Source organism: Gracilinanus agilis, chromosome 1 (genome assembly GCF_016433145.1).
Source record: "Gracilinanus agilis isolate LMUSP501 chromosome 1, AgileGrace, whole genome shotgun sequence".
NCBI classification, from domain to species: Eukaryota; Metazoa; Chordata; class Mammalia; order Didelphimorphia; family Didelphidae; genus Gracilinanus; species Gracilinanus agilis.
In genome coordinates this window covers 692523810-692550697 of record NC_058130.1, presented here as the reverse complement: position 1 = coordinate 692550697, position 26888 = coordinate 692523810, and the positions used below count along the sequence as shown (strand labels likewise).

General features: G+C 35.2%; 1 protein-coding gene across 1 annotated transcript in view; it reads left to right on the top strand.

The window, feature by feature from the left end:
- The window catches only part of COL22A1 (collagen type XXII alpha 1 chain), a 506948-nt gene that overhangs the window by 283100 nt on the left and 196960 nt on the right, over nt 1-26888 (top strand). The window contains exon 22 of the mRNA XM_044684460.1: nt 26315-26368. Within this exon, the coding sequence (XP_044540395.1) occupies nt 26315-26368 (54 nt within the window). The remainder of the gene's footprint in view (nt 1-26314; nt 26369-26888) is intronic.

Below are 26888 nucleotides of genomic sequence, written 5' to 3'. Positions count from 1 at the left end.
ATATTTTCTATTTTTTCTTAGTAGGAACCTCATTAATTCAATTTCGCAATTTAATACATATTCTTTTGTATAACTTGATTTCATGTGTTAAATTAATCTTTTTCCCACCAAATGTCATATGTTTCTTAAAGACAAGGATTTTGTCATATGTCTTTTACATCCCTAGCCTGGGTATACAGGAGTCACTCAATAAATACTAGCTAAATCCAAATTGATTTAGAAAAGCCAGCATAATTCCTAAAATATAACAGAGGAATGTCTCCCACACTGATTACTTTTAAATATACTAGGATAACAATAAGGGATTTCCATTACAATTTTAAATGTTCCCAATTTGAGAAGTGTTTTTAGCTTCTCATTTTTTTCAAAGATATTTTGAAGATTGTTGGTTATCTATTTTCCAAATACAAATAGCCTATTTGAAATAAATGGAAAGTAGATTTTCTTTTCTCCAGTGTGATTTTGCAAAAAATAAATTGACTTAAGACTTATGGTTTTGTAAATGGCTTTCTTGCTATTACTGCTTATTCATGAAGCTCAAAATTGAGAAGGTGCTTTGGAAAAGAATTCTCTATAGATTAGCAAAAGGGTAGTTACTGTGTTGCAGAAAGAGCATAGGTTGTGGAATGAGACTTGATTTTCTTGCTGTGCTTATTTGGGAAAATTGTTTTTCTTGTCTTGACCTCAGTGTATTAATTCATAAAATATGGAGGAGGGGTTAAACATGATTATCTTCCTCTGTTGTAATTTTAGAGCAGAAAAGATCCCTCTAAGATTCATTATTCTATGTTCTAAGGCTACTTTCATTTTTAACATTCTATGTACATTATTCCAGCTTACAGCATTGTAAGGTACCTCATGTCTAACGTGTTTTCAGTGAGGTAGAGTTTCTATGTACTAACCATATTCAAGTATTGATTCAATGATCTGTAAGTCAGTTAATCAATTAACAATATTATATTAAGTACCACAAAATGCTAGGAACTATACTAGGTGTTGTCGATGCAAGTAAAAAGAATGAAACTTTTTGCTCACAAGAAGTTTACATTTTAATGAGAGGACAAATACTTATAAAATATATGCAGCCTAAATAGGAAGTTAACAAATAAAAACATATACAAAGGGGGCAGCTGGGTAGCTCAGTGGAGTGAGAGTCAGGCCTAGAGACTGGAGGTCTGGGTTCAAACCCGGCCTCAGCCACTTCCCAGCTGTGTGACCCTGGGCAAGTCACTTTACCCCCATTGCCCACCCTTACCAATCTTCCACCTATGAGACAATACACCGAAGTACAGGGGTTTAAAAAAATAAAAAAAAAAACATATACAAAGTTATCTAATAGTATTTATTTGCAGATGTTGATTTAAGACAATTTTTAGTTCTCAGCTTATTTTCTTCTCCTAAACAGTATGTTTTCAAGATACTATCCATTCCTTCATTCTATATCATTGCTGCTTCTCCCCTCTGTCTCAAAAACATTGCCAGGACACATCAAGCACTGCTACCACTAGATATATTTTTGTTTTTAATATATTTTAACAATATCTTTTGTTTCAATTTTCTCCTGAATCCATCCCCCTCAATCCCAGAAAAGCCATCCCTTATAGTATACAATCTTTTTTTTTAAGAAAAAAGGAAGAGAAAAAATACTATCTGCAAATCTGATCAATATATTAGCAAAATCTGACGCGTTATGCAAGTTCTACACAAATGGAACTCCTTTTGTAAGGGAGCAAGAGGAGTTGCCTTCTTATATATCTTTGTTTTCTATAGTTCCATAATATTATTTTTTGGTGTTCTGTGGTAATCATTCTTTACATTCATATTATTGTGTATATATTGTTTTGCTGACTGTTTACTTGTTTGTCATCATTTCATTTATTTCCAAACTTCTCTATATTCATCACATCCATTATTTCTTACAGCATAGTAATATCCCATTACATTCATATAACATAGCTTATTTAGTCATTTCCCAATTGAAGGACATCTACTTTCTTTCCAGTTCTTTGCACAAAAAGTGCTGCCATAAATACATATGCATATTTAGAATCTTCCTTTTTATTAGTGATTTCCTTAGGGTATATGCCAAACAGTGAAAATCTATGTGTTAAAATAGTCATTTTAGTCACTTTAATTGCAAGGCCTTCTTTTTAATAAAATATTTCTGGGTGTGAAAGGGGGGAAAGGAGAGAAACAGAGAGACAGACAGACACACACACAGACACAATGACAGAGAGAATGAGAGAGAGAAAAGGAGAGAGACAGTCAGAGACAGAGACAGAGAAACAGACAGACACAGAGAGAAACTATAGCAAAAAGCTAGATTATCCTTTGGTTTTGATTATTCTCTCATCTCCTTTGCTTCATTCAATTCGTGGGAAGAACAAGAACAAATTGTTGGTTCATTCACTGCCTTTTCAAAGTTGACCTAAGAGAGAAGATAACAACATAGCACATAAGTGTATTCATTTGTGTATGTATGTATGTATGTCACAGCTTTGCACAAAAGTATTTGATGCCCTTTGGCTAGAATATAATAAATTAGAATAAATAAATTTATCAAATAAATAATTATATAATAAATAAATATAATAAATTATAATGAATAAAATTCTTCCTCCAATGTGGCATTCAAAGTCTTCCACAGTCCTTAGCCTCCTGCTCTCTTTAGCCTTCCATCTTATTGCTCCTTCCTTTCTTCTCTATGATCCAAATGAAATGGATAACTCTGTCCTGCCCAAATATGTCCCACTATGTAGGAAATTTATTGTCTCCATTTGTTTTCTTAGATTTTTTTCTTATATTATCACTGGCTTCACTGGCCCTTTTTACATATTAAATTCACATTCATTCTTGAAGACCAATAAAACCTCTACACTTTCTAGGAATTTTTTTAAACCACCATCTACCAGCAATGATGATGCCTCTTCCTCACATCTCAGAGAGCATTTTTGCTGGCACCTCTCTAATATGCTTTCCATGTATATTGGAATTATTTGTGTTTGTGTTTTAAATCTATGATAAATGTTAAGCTCCATGATATGGAGGTATCATATCTATTTTTATTTAAATTTTTTGTTTTATTCTGAACTGTAACAACAAAAAGATGATTAACATATATATAGCAAAGATACAAAAAGAGTATTATATATTAAATTGTGTATCCCCTTATTATATCATTGCCTTTTTTAATATATCAAATACATTCTACACAGTATTTGTAAGAATGTCCCTCTTTTCTGTTTCCTACTGACCTTTCTGGGTATCTTCTATTTATTTAAATATTTTTTCTGAAGATGTACAGTTAGATGGCTCAGTGGATTGAGAACAGAATTGAGAGATGGAAAGTCCTGGGTTCAAATCAGACCTTAGATACTTCCTACATGTGTATTCCTGAGCAAGTCACTTGACCCCCATTGCCTAACTTTTATTGGTCTTCTGCTTTGGAACCTATACTCAGTATTCATTCAAAGACATGAGTATGCATGTATGAGTATATATTTTCAGATTAAAGGATCTTTGAATCTCAGAGAACATCTAGTTTTACTTGAAATGAACAAGAATTCCCTATCATATATGAAAAGTGGTTTTCTAGTTTTTTTCTGGGAGATATCTTATGAAGAGGAACCTACTACTTCCCAAAGCAACCCATTCTACTTTAGGAAAATTAGAATTGTTATGAATTTTCCTTTTACATGAGTCTTAAATCTGCCTCTATAAAATTTCCTTTTGTGTTGAATAGATTTAAGAAACATGAAAAATATTCAAAAATTAAAATAAAATTAGATGTCAAGAAATTGATCATATGCATATATGTTGTATATTGCCTGTGTTGCCCAATGTGGTGATTCAGTTTGACATATTAGGAAGGCAGCCCTTAGTCTCCTTTGCATTTTCTGGTAGCTTCATGGTCAGTCTATTATTGTCAAAAGCTAAAAGCCTCCTCGGTTCTGATTCCTAGAAGGTATATGCTATATGAGAAGTTATATGGAAACCCAATTTCTCTGCTGCAATCCATGGACATGTATAGTTTGTTTGACTGCTCGGTGTTAAGGGGCCCTTCTCTGCCTTCTTCTCTGCCTCCTCCAGATGGTAAAAGCATCACTTGGATTGGTCTCTAATGTTTGAGTTATTCCACACAACAGCTTTGCAGTGTTGCATGTCAGAACTCCCCAGGTGTTTGGGAAGGAATTGGGTTTAGCACTAACAGTTTGAAATGATCCTGTCTATCACTGGGAGGCTGAGAACAAGAAGGAGGAAGAGAGTACATATGGTGCATATTTGAATCATTTATACAAGGCATTACTGAACATGAGAATCATAGAGTTAAGGTCATGTTGCCCAACTTTTTCCTCAATGTGAATTTTTCTACAATTTAGACAACAAGTAGGCATCTGGATTTTACCTAAATTCTTGCAGTGATGGGAGAAACCATTGACCTTCGAGGCAACCCATTCCCTTATTGGCCATCTCTTATTATTAAGACATTGCTACATCAGGGGCGCCATTACTTCTGATCACCAAAGTTCTGATCGCCTCTTGCCTAGGTCCACTGAAGAGAACAGAGAACTCAAAGATTGTTATAGTAAGGTCTAATTTTTCCTCAACTTTGGAAACATAGGAATAACAATCCAGAAGCTAGGGCTAGATTTACTTTTTATAGATCAACTACAGGAAGTTTCTGGTGGCAGACATGGAGCTTCTCAAGGGCATTTGATATTACTATTGCTTTCGTGTCTTGCAGATTAATTGTCATATAATCCTGCTTGTGATAACGTAGGATCATACATTTAGAGTTGAAAGTAACATTGGAGGTCATCTAGTCAATCCCCTTCGTTTTACAGATAAGGAAATTGAGATCTAGAGAAATAAAGGAGTAGAATAATAAGGAGAGGAATTGTGGTTTGAATCCATTTCTCTGAATGCCAATCCAGACCTTATAGGATAATAAATTTAGCTCTGAAACAGATTTGAATGGCCTTTCAGGATAATCTCATCATTTCATGGATAAAGAAACAGGAGCACAGAGGATTAGTAATTTGCTAGCAAGTGTCTCTGGCAGATTTTAAAACCAGAACTTTTTGACTTAAAGTCTAGTGAATCATGTATAAATACATCATTTCACATTGCTCTTTATGCTACATCACACTACCTCTTCCAGTGTTAAGTTGGAAGCCAAAAATTTTAGTGACTTCCACCTTGTTGGTACTGGTTCTGCCATCTGGAGCTGTAGAGAGTTTGCCTTTTCCAGATAGATAATAGCCATATTTGAAGATGGAAACAATGCCCCCCAGTAATATTTGTCTTCTCTAGGCAAATTTTCAATCTTTCAGATAATCTTTATATGACATCATTCAAATCTATTTACCATTTTGTTTATTTTTCTCTTGATTTCCAAATATTTCCCCCTAAACTTCTTTTAGGTATAACAACTAATCTTGGGCATAGAACTATAGATGTGATCCAACCAGGGCAGGGTACAAAAGGAACATGAAATTTCTCATTTTGGATACCACATAGTTTAGGGTCTGTATTTTTGGCCACTGAATCTCATGGTTAAAATGTTTTGATTATGTCTTTCACTAAACTCTACTGGTATTTTAACCTAAAATGCCTCTTATCTCCACCTTTTTCATCCATACTAACGCAATTGATTTTTTAAACCCAGGCACAGGACTTACATTTATAAATAGTAAGTGTCTTCATTTGAGATTTGGCCTGTTGCTCTAACATGGTGTAATTTAATTTTGTTTTGTTTTGTTCAATTGGATTCCAATTCTGTCATCTGGCATGTTAGTTCTCTCTGCCAGCTTAGTGTCATATGAAAATTTGCTAAGCACACCTTCATCAGATTCATTATTTTCATCTAGTATGGCACCAAAACTAGATAAATAAATCCAATAAAATTATTGTACCTATTATGGGAAAGGCATTTGTCCTAGCTTTGAAAGGATATGAAAGATAGTTTCTGTATTTAAAGCTTAGAGAAATGGAATTTATGCTTTGTGGTGGTGACAGAGATGACAATGGAGTGCTGGACTTGGGAGTCAGAAAATCCAAGGATGTAAGCTTCAGATCCAAATCTTTCCTCATATATTAACTAAATATATAACATTACACAAATCACTAGATCTGTCTCATCCTCAGTTTCCCCCTCTGCAAAGAAGGGAAAATAATAGCACTTGCTGCATAAGTTTGAGAGGATCAAGTAACATAGAGGATCAAGTAACATAAGGGATGTGAAGATCTTTGGAAAACTTAAAACACTATACACATGCAATTTATTAATGATAATAATTATTAATATAATAATATGATAATAAAAATGTTCGGGAGGTTGAGTCAACATCACAATTGACTGACTATGGGAGTTGCTGATATTGAGAACCAGAGTGAGTTGAAGAATGGTGATGTCTTCTTTTGGAAAGAGGGATATATGAAAATATGTTATTTTTAGGAGAAAGATCATAGGATTGTATCTTAATAGCAAGAAGGGTCTGTAGCCTCACATCTCATCTATCATTTTCTAGATGAGGATACTGTGGTCCAGCATTACAATGAGACTTATTCCAGATGAGAGCAATAGTGAGCAACAGAACAAGGATTTGAAACTAGATCCTCTAAGTTCACACTATTCCATATTGCCTCTAATAATAACTTTTATTTGTTGCATGCTGAGTTTCAGATGATTCTGGGACGATCTGCTTCATGGACCTTAGGAATCATAAAGTCTGAGGATCCCAAACTGAGGCCCAAATCCTTCCTCAGACACTAATTTTATGATTCTTGGTAAATCACTAAATCTATCTTAGCCTCAGTTTCCTGAACTATAAAAACAGGAATATTAGCATCTATCTCACAGTGTTGTGAGGATCCAATGAGATAATAGATGTAAAAATCTTTGGAAATCTTCAAACACTTCAAAGACTAGCTATTAATAAAAAATAATAAATTTGCAAATAGATTAGTCTATAAATGTTGATTTTAGGGGTGAAAGAACACAACTAGAATGATATGGAAATATATCCAGTAAGAGATAATAAATAAGCTGAGACTTTAGATAAGCTAGAGCTTCTAAAAATAGAGATAAGGAGGTAGTGCCTTTCAGGAGCATTTTATGAGGCAGGGCTAGAAGATACAAGAAAGACTAAACCTTGCTTTATGGTTATATGGAATTATCATAAAATAATTGAATGTTGATAGCAAAAGGGACTTTAGGGAGCCACACAGTCCAACTCTCTCATTTGAGAAAAGACTGAGACAGATGAAGAGACTTTCCTAATGTTTCCCAGCAATTTAATGGCAAAGACAGGACTAGAATCTTTTTCTCCTCTTTCTTGACAATGAGTTTTTGCCATTACACTATACTGTACTGTACTCTACTGCCACCAAGCCTCAGAAAGGATTACTTTCTGAATATTTGATCTTTTATATCTGCAGCAAAGATATAGTCAGATGGGCTTTATTTGAAAGCTCTACATTAATTTGGCATTTTGCTTTGTGGAGAGACAAAAGAGAAGGTCTCAGTCAAATAAAATACTTAGAGGCAGGGATGATATTTTTTTTGTTTTGTCATTTTTTTGTAATTACATCCCTAGGGCTTAGTCTAGTACATTACACATAGTAGGTTCTTAATAAATCTTTATTCATTTGTGCAGAGTTGGATTGAATTTCATTCCATTCATATAGTTCATTTGAACAATGAGGATCATTTTATGAAAGCCTTAACTCACAATGAGAGGGTTGCAGTAAATGAAGTCTAGGAGACTGGCCCTAATCCCTGTGAGTCCAGCAAAAATAAAATTAGCACAAGAACTTGGCATTGCAGTGGTGTGGACATTCCTTCCATCAAAACAGATCTCAATCTCTTGCAACTAAGTAGATTTTTTAGAGTTTCTCAAGTCAAAAATTATCACCCAACAGCCAAACAAATAATGAGTTTAGTGAAGTTTAGGTAGACCAGGTCTCAAACACTTATATCATCTGTTGATGAGTCAGTATTGGAAGCTTTTCCTGTGTGGTATATAATAGGGAAATTATAGAGAGAAACACAAGATGGAAAGTTGGCTTCAAGAAACTAGCACTGGCACCTGATGGAGCTTGCCTTCTACTTGAATAGAATTGAAGGTGATAAACACACAAACACACATGCTTAAATATGTTGATATATAAATATATATATGCTTAAAATGCTTAAGGCATCATACATATGGTGCCTTAAGCATTTTATATTTATATATATATACATATATATATATAAATATGGTGCTTTAAGTATTTTAAGTATAAATTAGTTTGCATTTGTTATCTCATTTGTTCCTCACAACAGCTCTTTAATATAGATGTTATTATTATCCTCATTTTACAGATGAGGTAACTGAGATTAGGTAGGTAGATGTTGTAGTGGACAGAGGTATGGATCTGGAGCTAGGAAGGCCTGAATTCAAATTTGGCCACAGATACTTTTGGCTTCCATCTCACTTAACCTTTCTGTAATTTGGTTTCAGTATCTATTAAATAATGATAATAACACTTATTTTCCAGAACATTGTGAGAATAAAATAAGTGTTAAGAACTTTGCAAACATTAAAGTGCTTTATAAATACCAGATATTATTATTAATAGAGACAAAGAAAATATTTATTTGCCCAGGGTCACATAATCAGTGTCTTAGAATATAAACTCAGATCTTCCTGACTTCATCAAAGGAACCATTGCGAGGAACGTTGGAGGCAAGGCTTGCTCTTTCTAAGCCATCCCAAATGGGCTGGGCTTAGGCAGGGGAAATACCTCTTGATACCTACTCTTGGGGAGGGAAGTAGTGGGAAATAAGGGCAAAAGGTAGGTGGGAGTAGTACTTTTTAAGATCTTAATTACAAAGTTAAGAAGTTTATATTTTATTCTCTAGACAGTGGGGAGACATGGAACGCGTTTGGTAGGAGAATGGAATAATAGTGTAAATGTATCTTAGGAAGGTTATTTTGGAAGCTGTGTGAAGGATGGATTAATAATGGAAAAGAGTACAAGCAAGGAATGGCAATTAAGAGCACACAGTACTAGAGTGATCCAGACAAGAAATAAAGAAGGCCCCTGAGAGCAAAGAGGAGAGGGATGAGATTGATATTGTGGAAGCAGAATCAACATGATGTGACAACAAACTGCATATGTACTCTAAGGGAGAGGGAAGAATCAGGAATATTTTTTAAGTTGCTAAGGTGGCTACAAGGAGATTGTGTCCTTGGCAGAATTAGGGAAAAGGATGACTGTATTTAAGGGGAGAAATAATATATTCCATTTTGGACATGTTGACTTTGAGATGCTTTCAGGAGCTCTAATAAAAGATTCTCAGTAAAAAGTTGATTAGAATAACAGTTAATATTTATATAGTGTGTAAGTATTATTATTATCCCTATTTTGCAGATGAGGACACCAATGTAAAAAAAAACATTGTGACATATCTAGTAAGTGTCAGAAGTCTTATTTGAAGTCAGGTCTTCCTTACTCCAGGCCTAGCATTCTATCTGCTTCACCACCTGCTACCTCTGCAATGTTAGACCTCAAAAGAAGGTGAAGAGTAAAGGAAGAAGTTCTCTGGTTAGATGATGCTTGAACTCATGGGAACAGATGCAATCTCTAAGAGAAGGAAAATAAGGAAATAGTCAAATGGACCTAGGATATAACCCTGAAGAACATCCTTGCCATGAGAGCAGGAGTGAAAAGAGCTTACAATTGAGGGTCAAAGATCCTGGTTCTGAATCTCAGAGCTCTTGGATATTGGCTATGGCAGCTTGGATAAGTCATTTAACATCTCCAGGCTTCAGTTTCATCATTGGTGGCTCCTCTTTGACTTTTACTATTGAAATTGTTTCCTGATTTAGAATCTATTTCCTGTATATATTACTGCATCTCTCTTCAATGTAAATCTACATTGGTTATTTCTGCCAGCTTTAATTTATGATATGGCTCTCATTCTCCTAAAATGGAATTATCCTCTAACTTGGAGACTTTTGCAAATTACTTTAAAGCTATTATAGACCTTTCCTTCCAGAATGATAGTAAAAATGTTATGTAAAATGGCCGGGACTTCTTGAAAAATGGGATTCATTGAAATCCCACTGGATACTTCTGAGGTGTCTCATAAAATTAATCTTTTCATTCCTTTCCCCATTGACATTTTAATTTTAATCATCCTGCTCTCGCCAAATGAAGTCAACCTCTTTCTCACCTTCCATTGTGGATCATTTTAGTGTCTGATATGCTGGATTCTCCATGAGAGGCTGAGATGGTCTTAGTAATGCTACGTTATTGGCTTGTTTCCAAATTTGAGTGTGTTCTCTCAACTGTTCCACTGACCTTGAGGCAAAATACTACATCTCTGTTATTAATGTCTCAGTAAACTACTTCAGGAAAGACTGACTGTCCAGGAAGATGAGTGGAGTCATTTGTTTATAGTTATCTAAGAGGAAAAGAGAGGGTGCCTCCAATATCTCTTTCCTGATCAATCTCAGCTCTTTAGTGGAGGTCTAAAGGAAGAGAAAAGAAGAAAAGTAAACTTTTGTTGAGGTGTAGAATAAAAGATATGACTGATTTCTACCAAACACTTTGACTCAGTTTATAGGATGAATATTCCTTGTAAAATTACCTTGGACAAAATAGATATATTTTTAAAAGTATGTATATATATATATGTATATATATGTATTCATATATATATGTATATACACATATATATTTACCAATTACATATAATAAATTTACACACACATTTTCCTGAGTTTTGTGAGCTAACTTATCTCCCTCCCTTCTTTTCCTTCCCCATCCTGGTGCTTGCAGGTGATTCAACGTAGGTTATACATGTATTATCATGCAAAACAAATTTCCATATTACTCACAACATAGATATTTGACAAATAAGAATTGAATTGCAGTGTATTATACCAAATTGACAAGAGGATTTAAGTAAGTTAGAACCTAGCGAAGCATTAAAAAGCACCCCTGAGTCCGAGATAAGATGGCTGCAGAGTAGAAGCAGGGTACTTAACTCTCTTCACCACGAACCCATACATGATACCTCAAAAGGACAAAAAAAAACAAATTCACATAAATGAAGGGCCCCAACAAGAGGGTGCATTATTGAAGGTATGTGAGATTTGGGCATTTCGATGCTATAAGGGGGTGAAATAGCTGCCACTAAAATGTGATCTGATCAACCCTCCCCTACCCCACCTACTGTGCCAGAGTCAGCATGCCAGAATTAGAGTGAGCATGGGGCAATCCCTAAGGTATTGGAAGTTAATAGGGACCACCAAGGTCTTGCCCCTGAGAGCAGCAAGACTTGAGACCCCAGGAGTCTAAAGAATGTGGATCTTGGGCATGGAGTTAGAGGTGAGGACAGAGAGTGGAAGCAGGGCACTGAGACTCAAAAAGGAGCCTCAGGCAGAGGACCAAGCATGGGACAATATCTGGGTTCTTGGCAGCGAACTGGGACCACTATGGTCTTGACCCTGAGAACAGCTAGAAGTGAGACCCTAAGAGGCTAAAGAGCTCAAACCTTGGGCATGTAGTTAGAGTTGAGGGGCAACAGACAGTAGAAGCCTCTCTCTGACTCGCAAAGTAGCCTCGGGCAAAAACTGCTCCACAGCTCCATACACAAAGAGCCTACCCACCTCACCCAGACTTCTGGCTGAGAAGGAAAAACCAGCATAATAATGGCAAGCAATGCCCAAGAACTAACCAAGAGAAGGAAAAGAGAAAAGCATTAACACTCAATAACTTTTACACAGAAAAAATCCAGACCACAGAGCAGACAGCAGAGGAGGACAAACAAGTAAACACATCCAAACCTTCCCCCCAAAATGAAAATTGGTCACAAGCTATTGCAGAGTTCAAATCTGAGATCATGAGAAAGATGGAAGAGATTTGGCAAGAAAAGTGGGAAATAGATCAAAAATAAATCAACAGTTTAAAAGACAAAAACTCCCATTGGAGAAAGATGCCCCAAAATCAAATGAAATAATAAGCAAATTGGAGATCAAAATGAAGTAGCTGGAAACCATGAAAAACAGGATAACAAAAGCAAAAAGGAAAATCAAAAGATTATAGCAGAAAATCAGTCTCTAGAGACAAGAACTGGGCAAGTAGAAGCCAATGATCTCACAAGACAGAAAGATCTAATAAAGCAAAGTCAAAAGAATGACAATATAGAGGGAAATATGAAATATCTCACTGAGAAAATGACAGACCAAGAAAACAAATCTAGAAGAGACAATTTGAGAATCATTGGTCTTCCTGAAAAATCAGAAACAAACAGGAATCTTAATATCATACTACAAGAAATTATCCAAGAAAACTACCCTGATATTCTTGAACAAGAGGCCAAAATAGATATTGCAAGAATCCATAGATCACCCTCTACAATAAATCTTCGAAAGACAACGCCAAGGACAATAATCACCAAATTCAAGAGTTTCCAAGTTAAGGAGAAAATATTACAAGGAGTCAGAAAGATAATTCAGATAATAAGGAGCACAAATCAGGATTACAAAGGATCTGGCAGCCTCCACACTAAAAGACAGCAAGGCTTGGAATATGATATTCAGAAAGGCAAGAGAATTGGGTCTACAACCAAGGATCCCTACCCATCAAAACTGACTATATACTTCCAGGGGAAAGTATGGACATTCAAAAAAGTAGAAGATGTCCAAGCATTTATGAAGAAAAGATCAGAACTAAGTGGAAAGTTTGATGTCCAACCACAAAAACCAAAAGAAACATGAAAAGGTAAATAAAAAAACAGAGGAAGAGGGCAACTGGGTAGCTCAGTGGAGTGAGAGTCAGGCCTAGAGACAGGAGGTCCTAGGTTCAAACCCGGCCTCAGCCACTTCCCAGCTGTGTGACCATGGGCAAGTCACTTGACCCCCATTGCCCACCCTTACAAATCTTCCACCTATGAGACAATACACCAAAGTACAAGGGTAAAAAAAACAGAGGGAAAAGAAAGAAAACTCTTATTTTTAAATTTGCTCCTTTAAGGGCTTCAATGAGATCAAATTATTTGTATTCCTATATGGAGAAATGTTATGTATAATTCTCAAAAATTGTATTCACTATTATAGTAATTAGAAAAATAATTCATAGGGAGAGGTTGGAGTACTAAATGATCTAAGATGATATGGGAAAAAGGGGGAGGGGCGATAAAAGAGGGAACTAAGAGAAGCTTGAAGGAATAAGAAAAAAAGGCTAATATATACAACACAAAGAGGTGCATGGAAAGGGGAAGGGATGAATACAATTATAAGAAAGAAAGGAAGAGAGCATTAATAAGAAATACTTAAACATTACTCTCAGTGTAATCAATTCTGAAAGGGAAGAGGAGATAGATCCATTGGGTTATCAAATTCTATCCTACCCAACAGGGAAAACCAGAAGGGAAAAACCAAGGGGAGTAATGGTGTGGGGAGCTATTTCCCACTTCTCTTGCCAAATCTCTTCCATCTTTCTCATGATCTCAGATTTGAACTCTGCAATAGCTTGTGACCAGTTTTCATTTTGGGGGGAAGGTTTGGATGTGTTTACTTGTTTGTCCTCCTCTGCTGTCTGCTCTGTGGTCTGGATTTTTTCTGTGTAAAAGTTATTGAGTGTTAATGCTTTTCTCTTTTCCTTCTCTTGGTTAGTTCTTGGGCATTGCTTGCCATTATTATGCTGGTTTTTCCTTCTCAGCCAGAAGTCTGGGTGAGGTGGGCAGGCTCTTTGTGTATGGAGCTATGGAGCAGTTTTTGCCCGAGGCTACATTAGGAATCATAGCACAGTGCCACTTGTTTCAGTTCTAGCCTCGAGCCCAAGGTCTGCACTTTTTAGGCTCCTGGGGTCTCACATCTAGCTGTTCTCAGGGTTAAGCCTCCTGGTCATCCCAGTCAGCTGCCAAAAACCCAGAAATTGCCCCTTACTTGCTGCTCTGCCCAAGGCTTCTTTTATGAGGCTCAGCATGCTCTTTCCTAAAAATAATAAACAGTATATACCTAAAACCATCCACAAGCATCACATGCAATGGGGATAAATTAGAAGCCTTTCCAATAAGATCAGAGTGAAACAAGGATGTCCATTATCACCTCTATTATTTATCATTGTACTAGAAACACTAGCAGTAGCAATTAGAGAAGAAAAAGAAATTGAAGGTATTAAAATAGGCAATGAGGAGAATAAGCTATCACTCTTTGCAGATGATATGATGGTCTACTTAGAAATAATCAACAACTTTAGCAAAGTTGCAGGATACAAAATAAATGCACATAAATCATCAGCAGTTCTATATATATTCCCAACACATCACAGCAGCAAGAGGTAGAAAGAGAAACACCATTTAAAATCACCCTAGATGATATAAAATACTTAGGAATCTATCTACCAAAACAAACACAGGAATTATACCAACACAACTACAAAACCCTTTTCAAACAATTAAAACTAGATCTAAACAAATGGAAAAACATTGACTGCTCATGGGTAAGATGAGCTAGCATAATAAAAATGACCATTCTACCCAATTAATTTACTTATTTAGTGCCATACCTATCAAACTATCAAAAAACTTTTTTACTGAATTAGAAAAAAGTATAACAAAACCCTACTATTTGACAAAAGCTGCTGGGAAAATTGGAAAACAATATGGGAGAGACTGGGTCTGGATCAACATCTCACACCCTACATACCAAGATAAATTCAGAATGGGTGAATGACTTGAATATAAAGAAGGAAGCTATTAGTAAATTTCATAACCACAGAATAGTATAGTTGTCAGATCTTTGGGAAAGAGATCATAGATAAACAGATTTGTACAAAAATGTTTATAGCTGTGCTCTTTGTGGTGGCAAAAAACTGGAAAGTGAGGGTATGCCCTTCAATTGGGGAATGGCTGAACAAATTGTGGTATATGTTGGTGATGGGATACCATTGTGCTCAAAGGGATATTAAACTGGAGGAATTCCATGTGAACCGGAAGACCTCCAGGAATTGATGCAGAGTGAAAGGAGCAGAGCCAGAAGAACGTTGTCACAGAGACTGATACACTTTTGTAAAATCGAATGTAATGGACTAGCAGCAATGCAATGACCCAGAACAATTCTGAGGGATTTATGGAAAAGAACAATACCCACATTCAGAGGCAGAACCACAGGAGAGGAAACACAGAAGAAAAACAACTGTTTGACACTTGGGTTGATGAGAACATGGTTGGGAATGTTGACCTGAAAGGACCACATCAATGCAACTATCAATAATATGTAAATAAGTCTTGATTGATGACACATGTTAAAACCAGTGGAAACGCGAGTTAGCTATGGGTGGGGGGAGTTTGAGGATATGAAGGGGAAAGTGAAAACATGAATCATGTAACCATGGAAAATTTCCCAACAAATAAATAAATGAAAAAATAAATAAATAAACTACTAGAAAGTTTAGGAATAGAAAGGCCTTTCCTAAAAATAATAAACAGCATATATCTAAAACCATCAAGATGCATCATCTGCAATGGGAATAAATTAGAAACCTTCCCAATAAGATAGGGAATGAAACAAGTTGCCCAGTATCACCTCTATCATTTAACATGGTACTAGAAAAGAAATGCCATTTAAAATTACACTAGACAATATAAAATACTTAGGAATCTATCCACCAAGACATACACAGGGATTATATGAACACAACTACAAAACCCTTTCCACACTATTAAAACTATATCTAAACAATTGGAAGGTGGAATCTTGGAATTTTTTTTAGTTTGTAGGGACAAGCAACCTCTCTCACTCCTAAGAGTTATTTGGGATCATTGTAATCTTTGAACCAGATAATAGATTTGAGTCATATGTGTGAATTCTTAAATAGAGACATACAGTGTGTGAGAGGCGGGCTGAGAGGAAAAAGTAGGTATCAGTTGTGGCATAACTTTGTGGAATACCACTTGTGCCATAAAAAATGAGGAGCCAGTAAATTAAAAAATATAGAAAGACCTACATGAAATTATGAAGAGTGAAACGAGCAGATAAAAGAGAACATCATATACAGCAAAAGCAATATTGTTTGAAGAATGACTTGTCTGTGTCCACCCCCAGAGAAAGAATTAGTAGATAGAAACAAGCAAGACATAGTTTTATACATACATATAACTTTTTTTTTAAATAATGCCTTTTCTAGTGCAGGCCAGGTTGGGAGGTCGGGAGATACCTGGGAATTTTAATTTAATAAACAAACAAATTAAATAAAATGAAACTTTGGAAATCAGCAGAAGTAGCAGTGGAGAGACCAAGTCTCCAGTACTATCCTGGACTTAAAACCTGAACTAGAAAGAATCAATGGCACAGGAACAGGTGAAAGGGTCATTTGAAAGGAGAAAGTGAAAAGGGAAGCAGAGAAGGAAGACATCAGAGGGCCATCTGACCTCTATGAGCATGTTGGGAGGCAAGCTTCAGGCTGAAGCTACCAGTTGTATCAGCCTCTTGAAAGAATGAGGAATGTTTAAAGAATAGGTCCGTCTTTTCCCCAAACTCTCTTCCTGTCCTATAGTAGATGTTGTAATTCATAGGTATTAAACTTACAGCCCGTAAAACTCCCAAGTGTGGGCCACAAGATCAAAATATAATTGGAGAGTGTTTAACAAAATAGATAAAAATATAACCAAGAATGTTGATTTATGGTTTTCTAAATCAACATGCTGTCTGCAGGATTCAATTTTATTTTAATCCTTGACACCACTGCTAAAATATTTCCTACATATTTCTTTAAACATTTCCTGTATCTTCATTTTTGCATCAAACATAAAAGCAAGGATTAGCTAGAGATAAGCAAAAATCTAAATTAGTGCAATGAACCAAATTTCTTTTTGAATGTTAATTTTTCCTATCTAAGAGTTATGTTCAATTATGATTGTATTAATAACTTTTCTTATAATACAAACTCCATAAAACAGAGAGACCACATGGATCATAGGGACACTATGTATTTTCCATAGCCAAGAATAATTTTTTCTAACCATCTCTGAGTGGTTAAATCTCCAGAGATGAAGACAAAAGGATGAAAAAGATGATGACCTGGGAAAAGGTTTTACCCTAAATTTGTGTCAAACTTATAGAGACCCCTTAACCATATGTAAGTACCCCTGAGGACTACATATTTATTTAGAAAAAAACATTAATTAGCATTATTTATTTTCTATTACATTTTTACTAATTTTAAAAATATTTCCTTATTATATTTTAAACTGGTTCCAGATTCTTACAATGCAACCCACCTTGTATTTGACACCTCTTCCCTAAACCACCCCCTAAGGAAAAGAAAGAAAAGATTTCCTCAGGACTCGAGTTGACCAATTGAGTAGTTAAAAAGGAACAGAAAAGAAGGAGGACCCAGCAGTCAATTCTACATTCTACAACAATCTCCAACAGTGTTACAATTCAATCCCTTGAATTTCAGTATTGTCTGTAAAATGAGATGAAACCAAATGGTTTCCAAGTTCCTTCTCTGCTCAAATTCTTATGATCATCCATGATAAATTGCCACAAAAGAACACAAAATACAGATTATTATGGCTTGACTAGCCAAGGTCTTGTGATTTTAAGTCCTACACCCTTCCCACTATACTCCGAGACTTCTCTGTTATTTCATACACTGTCTCCCCGACAAGATTTGTGAGTTCTTGAAGAGTCAGAGAATATATTTTATTACTTCTGGTTGTTCTTTACAATATCAATCCAGTCTGAATCTATAAGTAGGGTCTCACTGACACTGGTAAAATTTAATGCGGTCCTTCAAAATGGTAGAACAGGAGTAGCATCACATATGCAAGGTACAGAACATTTATACTGCCATCAAGTCATTTTTTTTGGTTTTATTTTTTGTAGTATTTTTTTTTGTTTTTCTCTAATTACATGTAAAAACAGTTTCCAATATTTTTCCAAGAATACTGAGTTTCAAATACTCTTCCCTCCTTCTTTTTGCTCCAAAACCCAACCTCGTTTAAGATGGTAAGCAATCTCATGTAAATTTTGCATTTCTCTAAATAATAGTGACTTGGAATATTTTTTGCATGACTATAAAGAATTTTAATTACCTCGAGAGCTGTATGTTCATATTCATTGATCATTTATCAAATGGGGAATAATATATTTTTTACATGTTTGACTTATTTCTTTCAGAAATGATGCCTTTAATAGAGTCTTGTAAAATTTTTTGTACCATTATGATTACGATGTATTATTTTCCTTCCTACTTATTCCTGTCTAGTTTCTGACCTCCAGCTCCTCCAATTTGCCTTTTTTTTGTCAGCACCCACCCCCTTCTTTTATTCCCTTCCCCATCTACTTTCTTATAAGATAAGATAGCTTTCATACCCAGTTGATTCTTTATGTTCTTCCCACACTGATTCATTTCAGACATAGAGTAAGGTTCACACACACTCTTCTCGCCTCCCCCATCATCCCCTACATTGCAAACTCTTTTTCATGACTCTTTTATGTGAGATAATTTGCCTGATTCTATTTTCCTTCCCCTTTCTCTCAATACATCCCTCCTACATCTCATGCCTTTTGGCTAGTATTCTATTTAAGATTTTTGCATCTATGCTCATTAAGAACCTAGTGTTTGTCCCATGCTCACTCTTACTCTGGCACTGATGGTGGAGAGGGGTGATCAGCTGGAGCTTTGTAGGAGTCATTTTACTCTCTTATATCATGGAAATGCCCAAACCCTGCCTACCTTCCAGGCTGTGCCCTACAGAAGAGTCCCTTCGCTTATCTGATATTGCTTTTTTGTCCTTTTGAGGTGCTTTATATCAGTAGGTAGTGAGGAGAGGAAGCCCCTTGCTACTACACTGTAGCCATCTTAGCCTAGAAGTTGAAGATATGATTTTCTTGTGTGAGCTTTTGTGCCTCCTTTTCCATTTGGCCAATTCTGCTTTTTTAATGAGTTCTTCTTTTCTTTGGGTTTTTATGCCTCTTTTCCTAATTGGCCTATTTCATTTGTTAAAATATTAATTTCTTCACTATTTTTTATGCCTTCTTTACCAAGCCATTGACTTTTTTTCATGATTTTCTCACATCATTCTCATTTCTTTTCTGAGTTTTTCTTCTACCTCTCTTATTTTATTTTTTAAAATCTTTTTTGAGATCCTCCAATAATTCTTTTTTTAGGCTTGAGAGTGATTCATATTTTTTCTTGGAGCCTTTGGATGCAGCAGTATTAACTTTGTTATCTTCTGAGTTTGAGTCAATCATATCACCAAAAGAACTTTTGTTGTTGAGTTGTTTTTAATCATTGTCTGCTCGTTTTCCTGTGTTTTTCTTTTCATTGGCCTCTGTAATTGTGGTGAAGGGAGCACTGTTCCAAGCTTTAGGTCTTTGTGCAGTTACCTTCAGAGCTAGCATTTGGAATTCATCTACTTTCAGTTCTTCCAAGGTGTTATGACATAAATAGAGATGGATTTGATACTCTACTGACCAGTGATTTGATCTGTGAGTGATCCCAAACATTCTTTTATCCCTTAGAACTGTGTCCAGGGTCCCCTATTCCCCTGTGTCTTCCAGTGCTGTTATATATGGTGCTCCTCCTCACCCTGTGACTGCACCCCAGGACTGTGACCTGGTTCTATGTGTGAGCAATACAACAAGAGTCTTGCACCCAGAGTCAGCAAAGGGCCCCTTGTACTCACCTTCTCACTCCCCTTACCATATGTGGCTGAAAATTATGAAAGCCTTTGCTCCTGCTTCAGCTAGTCCCAAGGCCAATTGCCATGGTGGGGGTCTGCCCTGGCACTTTAGACTCTACCTCCACCCCAATGAACTAGATTCTTCCTGCTAGCCTTCTTTTTTATTTCTTCTTTTTTCTTCTTTTTATTTTTTCTCCAAACCTTCCATGTTTTTTTGAGCTGAAAAATTAGCTAACCTTTTCTTTTTGTGGAGTTTCCTTGGAGCTCCATAATTCATTTTGAGATATTATATCATAACTTTGGGGAGGGTAATTTGGTAGAAATCAGATAGGTCCCTGTACCTTCTCTGCCATCTTGGCTCTGCCCCCAACTCCACTGAATCACTTTTGAAGAAATAAAAAGGCACATTCTTCCTTCCAGTTCAACCAAAGTTTCCTTGATTGTATATGTGGGTTATAGCCAGAGAATAATAGTCCTGCCTGTTATCCTATAAAAGCAATCGCACACCCTCACTGAAGAGGAATCAATAAAAACTTGTTAAATCATAAGGATAGTGTCAAGAATCCCATATTTTTTTATGGGTCTGTGTGCAAGCTGACACTGCCATTTTATGAAGCATGTCATGGTTTGTTGGATACTGCTTAAAGGTACAATTTCTGATGCAGTCAGGGATGCCTCCTCTTTCTTGACTGTCTGGATCACTTGGCATATGGCCATATTTTCATTTCATTTCCTCTACCAAAATTTCCACATCTGTAATCCTTTTGTAAGAATCATAGTAATTTGCTTTCTTAGCATATAATGATGTATGTATACATATATATGTGTGTATATATACATATACATATATATATATACTGCCTTACTTACTAATATTAAAACTATGAAGTATATATATGTATATACATATATATACTTCATAGTTTAGGAGGTACTTTGAACCCTTTAGTCCTATCAAATAAATAGGGCAAATGAGGAAACTGAGACCCAGAAAGGTAAACTAGATTGACAGGATTAAAACAAAAGTTTGATAGAAATAATGAAGGCATGAATAAGAAACTACTTATTAAACTTATTAAACCCTGAGCTCAACTACTGGTACGATTGAACAATAACCAGTTATATAGAAAACTCATTTAAAACAGATGCAACACAACCTGAGAATGGGAAAGGTATTAGTAACTGGATACCTAGGAAAAGCCTCCTGGAAAAGGTAGTGCTTGAAGTTTATCTTAAAGCACTAGGTTCAAACTAAAAAAAAAAAAAAGGGCCACTAAAGTGTACCTAAAGGTTCTCTTGGCCACATATTTGACTTAGAAAACCACCTATTAGCATTTTCTATGTTCTATTATATTTTATTTAATTTGTCAAATTGTGTTTTAAATTGGTTCCTAGTCATATTTAGGAGAATCTTCTATCTTTAAGGAAATCAGGCTCTGAAGGAGAGAGGGGGAAGAGGGTGTACATTCCAGGGATAGGGGATAGTGAATGCAAAGGCACAGATTTGGGAAATGGAGTATAATCTTGAGGAAGAGGAAGAAGGACAGTTTGGCTAGACTAAGGAATTTGTGGATAAGAGCAATCTACAATAAGATTGGAGAGATAAGGTAGGAACAAATAATGAATGACTTTAGATATCAAACTAATTTGCCCTTGATCTACAAGGTGATAGGGAGCTACCAAAGTCCATTGAGTAGCACAGATGTCATGGTCATGGGCCATGCCTATCATTTAGAAAATTCATTCTGGCATCTAGGTAGAAAATGGACCACTACATAAAAGCTTCCGCTTTTGTTGTTCATCATTCTTTCTTTTTTTACTCTTCCCAAGTACCTATAATTCATCCCTGCTTTCTCGTCCTATTATAGTATCAACCATATCTTTCAATAAAACTTGCCAAAGGGAGTTCAAACAAAATGCTATGAACCTTTCTTCTCATTCTCTTGATTTCACATGTATGTTTTGGTATATGCAGGCTCTCCACTGAATTTTTGTTTTATACAGTACCTCCACTGAGGCACATTTCTTGATATCATTTACATTGTTTCTCTTGATAAATTCCTCATTTGTAACTACAGTCCTATATTTCTATTCATAGGAATAGGGACCTAACCATCAAGTATTCTCCAAATTATATTATTAATGAGTTTCAGAAGGGCACTGAACAGCTTAATGACTTGCCAAAGGATCACAAAGCCAGTGGTGGGACTTGAACTCAGAAGCCAATACTCTCCATACTTTATTTGCTTGGTCTAATTTTTCATCCTACCCAGAATAGTGTTATTTCTCCTCCAGAAGCTTAGAATTAGTTTCAGTCCTCAACATGGAGTCTTTCTGTCTCTTGTGGCAGACGATTTTCATTCTGTTTACCCATGCCATCTTCTTTCCATCATTATTATTTTATTATGAGAGAACCTCAAAGATATAGTATAAGGCCTTTCCTAATTCTAGTTTTGAGAGTTCTCCTCCCTGAACATTCCTTTGCATTTGCTTTATATACATTTTGTGTTTATTTATCTTTTTATACATTGTTTTCTCACAATAAAAGTCTAGGTGGAATGTTGGATTTAAAGATAAATTGAAATTTAAAAATAAATGTTGACTTTTGAACTTGCCAATCATGCAAATGTGGGCAAATTGCTTAATGTCCTTCAAGTTCAATTTATTCAACCAAATTAATAGTGTCCGAATTTTTGTCTGCAAAAAGGGAATGATAGTAGCACCTACCTTTCTTGTTTGTTATGGGATTCAAGTGATACAGCTAACATCAATCATTATCTTCATCATCATCATCATCATCATTTTCAATAAAGCACTTCTTTTCCGTTGCCCTTCATTCCATCTCTGCCTTGTTGTTTATATATTCTATCTCCTCATCTGTTTCCAAAATACTTGTTAATTCCCCTTAAGAACTTTGCCTTTAAGTGACTTCACTAGAACATTAGCGGTACTTCTTTTTCCTAACCTTGATGCATGATATACCTCTCCATTTACTCCTTCTGTTTTATACACTGGTTCCACAGCCCCACACTTTACATCAAGGGTCTCTTCTGTAGCTGTAGGGATGCTTTCTTTATTGGATTGTTCCAAGTAATTAATCTCTATTTTCTATTCCTGGTTGGCTCCTACTGAGTACATAGCCATTTAATTCCTCTCTTCCTGGACAGTTTGCCTCTTATAGATGCTATCTTTATTCTACTTAATTTTTTTTCCAAAAAGGTATTTCAGGTTCTTTTTAATTTATCTTTCCATCACCAACCTTCCTTTGGTACAGATGGTCCATGCTGTGAAAATTATCCCAGAGCTGCTTCCTCAAAGATCTCAAAAATGGAAAGGAAAGGGGCATCTAATCCTAGCACACACATCTATAGTACAAAGTATAAAGGTTATATAAAAACATGTTTGCAATTAATTTTTCCTTACTTCTTTTCATATTCCCATTTTTCCATTCTTTCTGATAAATAAGATATATAATAATAGCTACAAATTTCCCATCAGAGGTTCTTTTGTGTCTCTGGTTTTTCAAGCAAAAACACCATCATTATTTCCAATGGATTTTTATAAATAATCTCTTTAGAGAGGCAGAGCCAAGATGGTGGTTAAGACACAGCAACTCTATTGGGCATTCCCAAAATTATCCTTTAAACAACTTTAAAATAACTCAAAACAAATCCTGGAGTGATGGAGAAAACAAAACATCAGGGTGATAGAATTTTTCTGCTCAAGACAAATTAGGTGGTTGGCAGGAGAGGTCTGTGACAAGGGTAGAAGTTAGCCCAGATTGATGAACTCAGTTTGCAACTAAAAGAAAAACAAGGAAAAGTACAAATTTAAAATCCCCATTTAAACACAAAACTGGAACTCCCAAAAATCAAAGGAGAAATTAATAAAATTGAAAGAAAACCATTAATGTAATGAAAATAGGATATGGTTTTATGGGAAAAACAATAAAGTTGATGATTAATTAGTTAGTTATGATTTAAAAATATTTTAAATGACGAAGCCAAATTATTAGTATCAAAATGGAAAAAGACTAATGAAGATAGAATTAAAGCAATTATTAGAAACTATTCCAATAAATCTGGTAATCTCAGTGAAATTGATGAATATTTTCAAAAGTATAAATTGCCCAGATTAACAGAAGAGGAAAGAAAATACTTAAATATCCATATCTTAGAAAAATAAATTGAACAAATCATCAATGAGCTTTCTAATAAAAATTCTCTAGGATTAGATGGATTCACAAGGGAGTTCTACCAAACATTTAAAGAACAATTAATTCTAATATTTTATAAGCTATTTGGAAAATTGGCATTGAAGGAATCCCATCAAATTCCACTTATGACAAAAAATATTGTGCTGATACTTAGCCCAGAAGAGTAAAAATAGAGAAAGAAAACTATAGAAAAATTTCTGTAATGTATATGGATGCAACATTTAAAAATAAATACTAGCAAGGAGAGTATAGTGATATATCACAAAGACCATATACTATCTCCAGGTGCGATTTAAAGTAAGAATAAAGAGATACTAGGAAAATGATCAGTATAATTGATCACATCAATAACAAAAGCAATAAAAAGCATCTGATTATGTCAATAGATGCAGAAAAGGCTCTTGATATATAACAATAAAACACTGATTCCTATTATAAAAACAAACAAAATAAAATACTACAGAACATAGGGGGAAATGGATCTTTCCTTAAAATGATAATCGGTATCTATCTAAAACCATTAGCAAACATTTTTTGTAATGGGTATAAGTTAGAACCCTTCCCCAAAAGATTAGAGGATACCCATTATCACCATAATAATTTAATATTATACCAGAAATGCTATCAATAAGACATGGAAAGGAAATTGAAGGAATTGGAAGAGATGAAGAAGCATAACTGCCACTCTTTGTAGATGACATGATGGTATCATTAAAGGATCAACTTAAGAAACTACTTGAAACTATTAACAATTTTAGTAAAGTTGCAGGATATTAAATAATCCCACATAAATTACCAGCATTTCTGTATGTTACCAATAAAATACAGCAGAAAGAGGCAGAGAAATTCCACTTAAAATAAATGCTGATAGATGTTTTCAGAAAAACCTGAGACTTACATGAACTAATGAAGTTAAATGTGCAGTCAGGAGATCATTGTACACAGTGACTGCAATACGAAATAATCAATTGTGAATAACTTAGCTAGTCTCAACAAAACAATGAAATTGTGCATTTATAAATGATTCACTAGACTTTAAGTCAAAATGTCCTGGTTTCAAAATCTGCCTAAGACACTTGCATTATGATCTTTGGCAAATTACTCATCCTCTATGTGCCTGTTTCCTTATCTATAAAATGATGAGATTATCCTCAATGGCCATTCAGGTCTGTTTCAGAGCTAAATCTATTATCTTATAAAGTCTGGACTTGTAGTCAGAGAACCATATTCAAATCACAATTCCTCTCCTTATTCCTCTACTACTTTATTTCTCTAGACTAAACCTCATTTTCTTTATCTATAAAATGAAAGGGATTGACTAGATGACTTCCAATGTAACTTTCAGCTCTAAATGCATGATCCTACGTTATCACAAATTATAAAACATCTCTATGGTACTACCTCACACCTATTAGATTAGCTAATATGACAGAAAAGGAAATGATGAGTCTTGGAGGGGATGTGGAAAAAATGGGAACTCAGTGCATTGTTGGAGTTGTGAACTGATCCAAAAATTTTGGAAAGCAATTTGAACTATGTCAAAGAACTATAAAGCTGTGAAAACTCTTTGACCTCAAAATATCACTCGTGGGTCTTGTATCCCAAAGATAGCAAAGAAAATGGAAAAGGACCTCTTTTTACAAAAATATTTCTAGCATCCCTTTTTGACCATAGATAACTTTGATTTCTTTATCTGAAAACTACCTTATATCATTTAACCATTTTTCAATTGGAGAATGACTTATATTTTTTTATAAATTCAACTTAGTTCTCTATATATTTGATAAAGGAGACCTTTATCAGGAATACTTGCTGTAAAAAAATTCCCAGCTTTCTGCTTTCCTTCTAATCTTTGTTGCATTGGTTTTGTTTGTACTAAATCTTTTAACATAATATAATCATAATTATCCATTTTACATCATATAATGTTCTCTATTTCTTCTTTGGTCATAAATTCTACCCTTATCCATCAATCTGGCAGATAAACTATTCCATGCTCCCTTTATTTGCTTATTGTGTTACTCTTTATGTCTAAATAATCAAAATGACTAATACAAAAATATGTTTGGCATTAGTTAATATGTATAGTTTATATCACATTTCTTGCCTTCACAATGTGTAGAGTAGTGGTAGAATGAAGAGAGAGAGTTTGTAACTCAACTTTCTTAAAAAATGAATGTTAAAATACATAATTTTTAAAGAGAAGTAAAAATTAATCAGTTTCATTCTGATTATCAGTGGTATGTTGAATATGACTTATTTCTCTTATGATTATGGTAGACTTTGTCTAATGATTTTGGCTTCCCGTAAGGTGACAATAATCTCACATCAAGGGCTGTCTAGAACAACATTGGTGGTCTTTTCCATGTCTGTTTTATAATTCCTTTTTTTTCTTTTGTGTCCAGGGAAAGAAAGGTGAAGCTGGCCTACCTGGAGTCAAAGGTTTACCAGGACCTCCTGTAAGTAAAACTTATTTTCTTTTTCCTTGCTAGAGTTTATTCTTTTTTTAAAAAAGTTTAATCTTGAAGGAAAAAAGGAGGAAATAAATAGATAGTGATTACTCCTGGAAAATGAAGGATTATATGAGTAGCAAATCCATTTGGTGGCCGGATCAGGAAGACAGCAAGTGAAGACAGTGGCACCATCATGAGTGCAAAATGGTCTCCTTCTTTTGAGGTTGCCTTTGGTCAGCTTGTGAAATCATAGCTGTATAGGATTCTAGGTCAGCATTTCCTAATCAGGCTCTTCTGTTGCACTGAACTTTAGAGCTATACACACAGAGAGAGAGAGAGACATTCAGACAGACAGACAGAGACAGAGACAGAGACAGAGACAGAGACAAAGAGACAGAGAGACAGAGACAGAGAGAGAGACAGAGAGAATAAAGAGACAGAACAGGCAGAGACAGATACAGAGAAGTTCAGAGACAGAGAGAAGCAAGAGAGGTACAGAGACAGAGAGAAACAAGGGAGAGAGAGA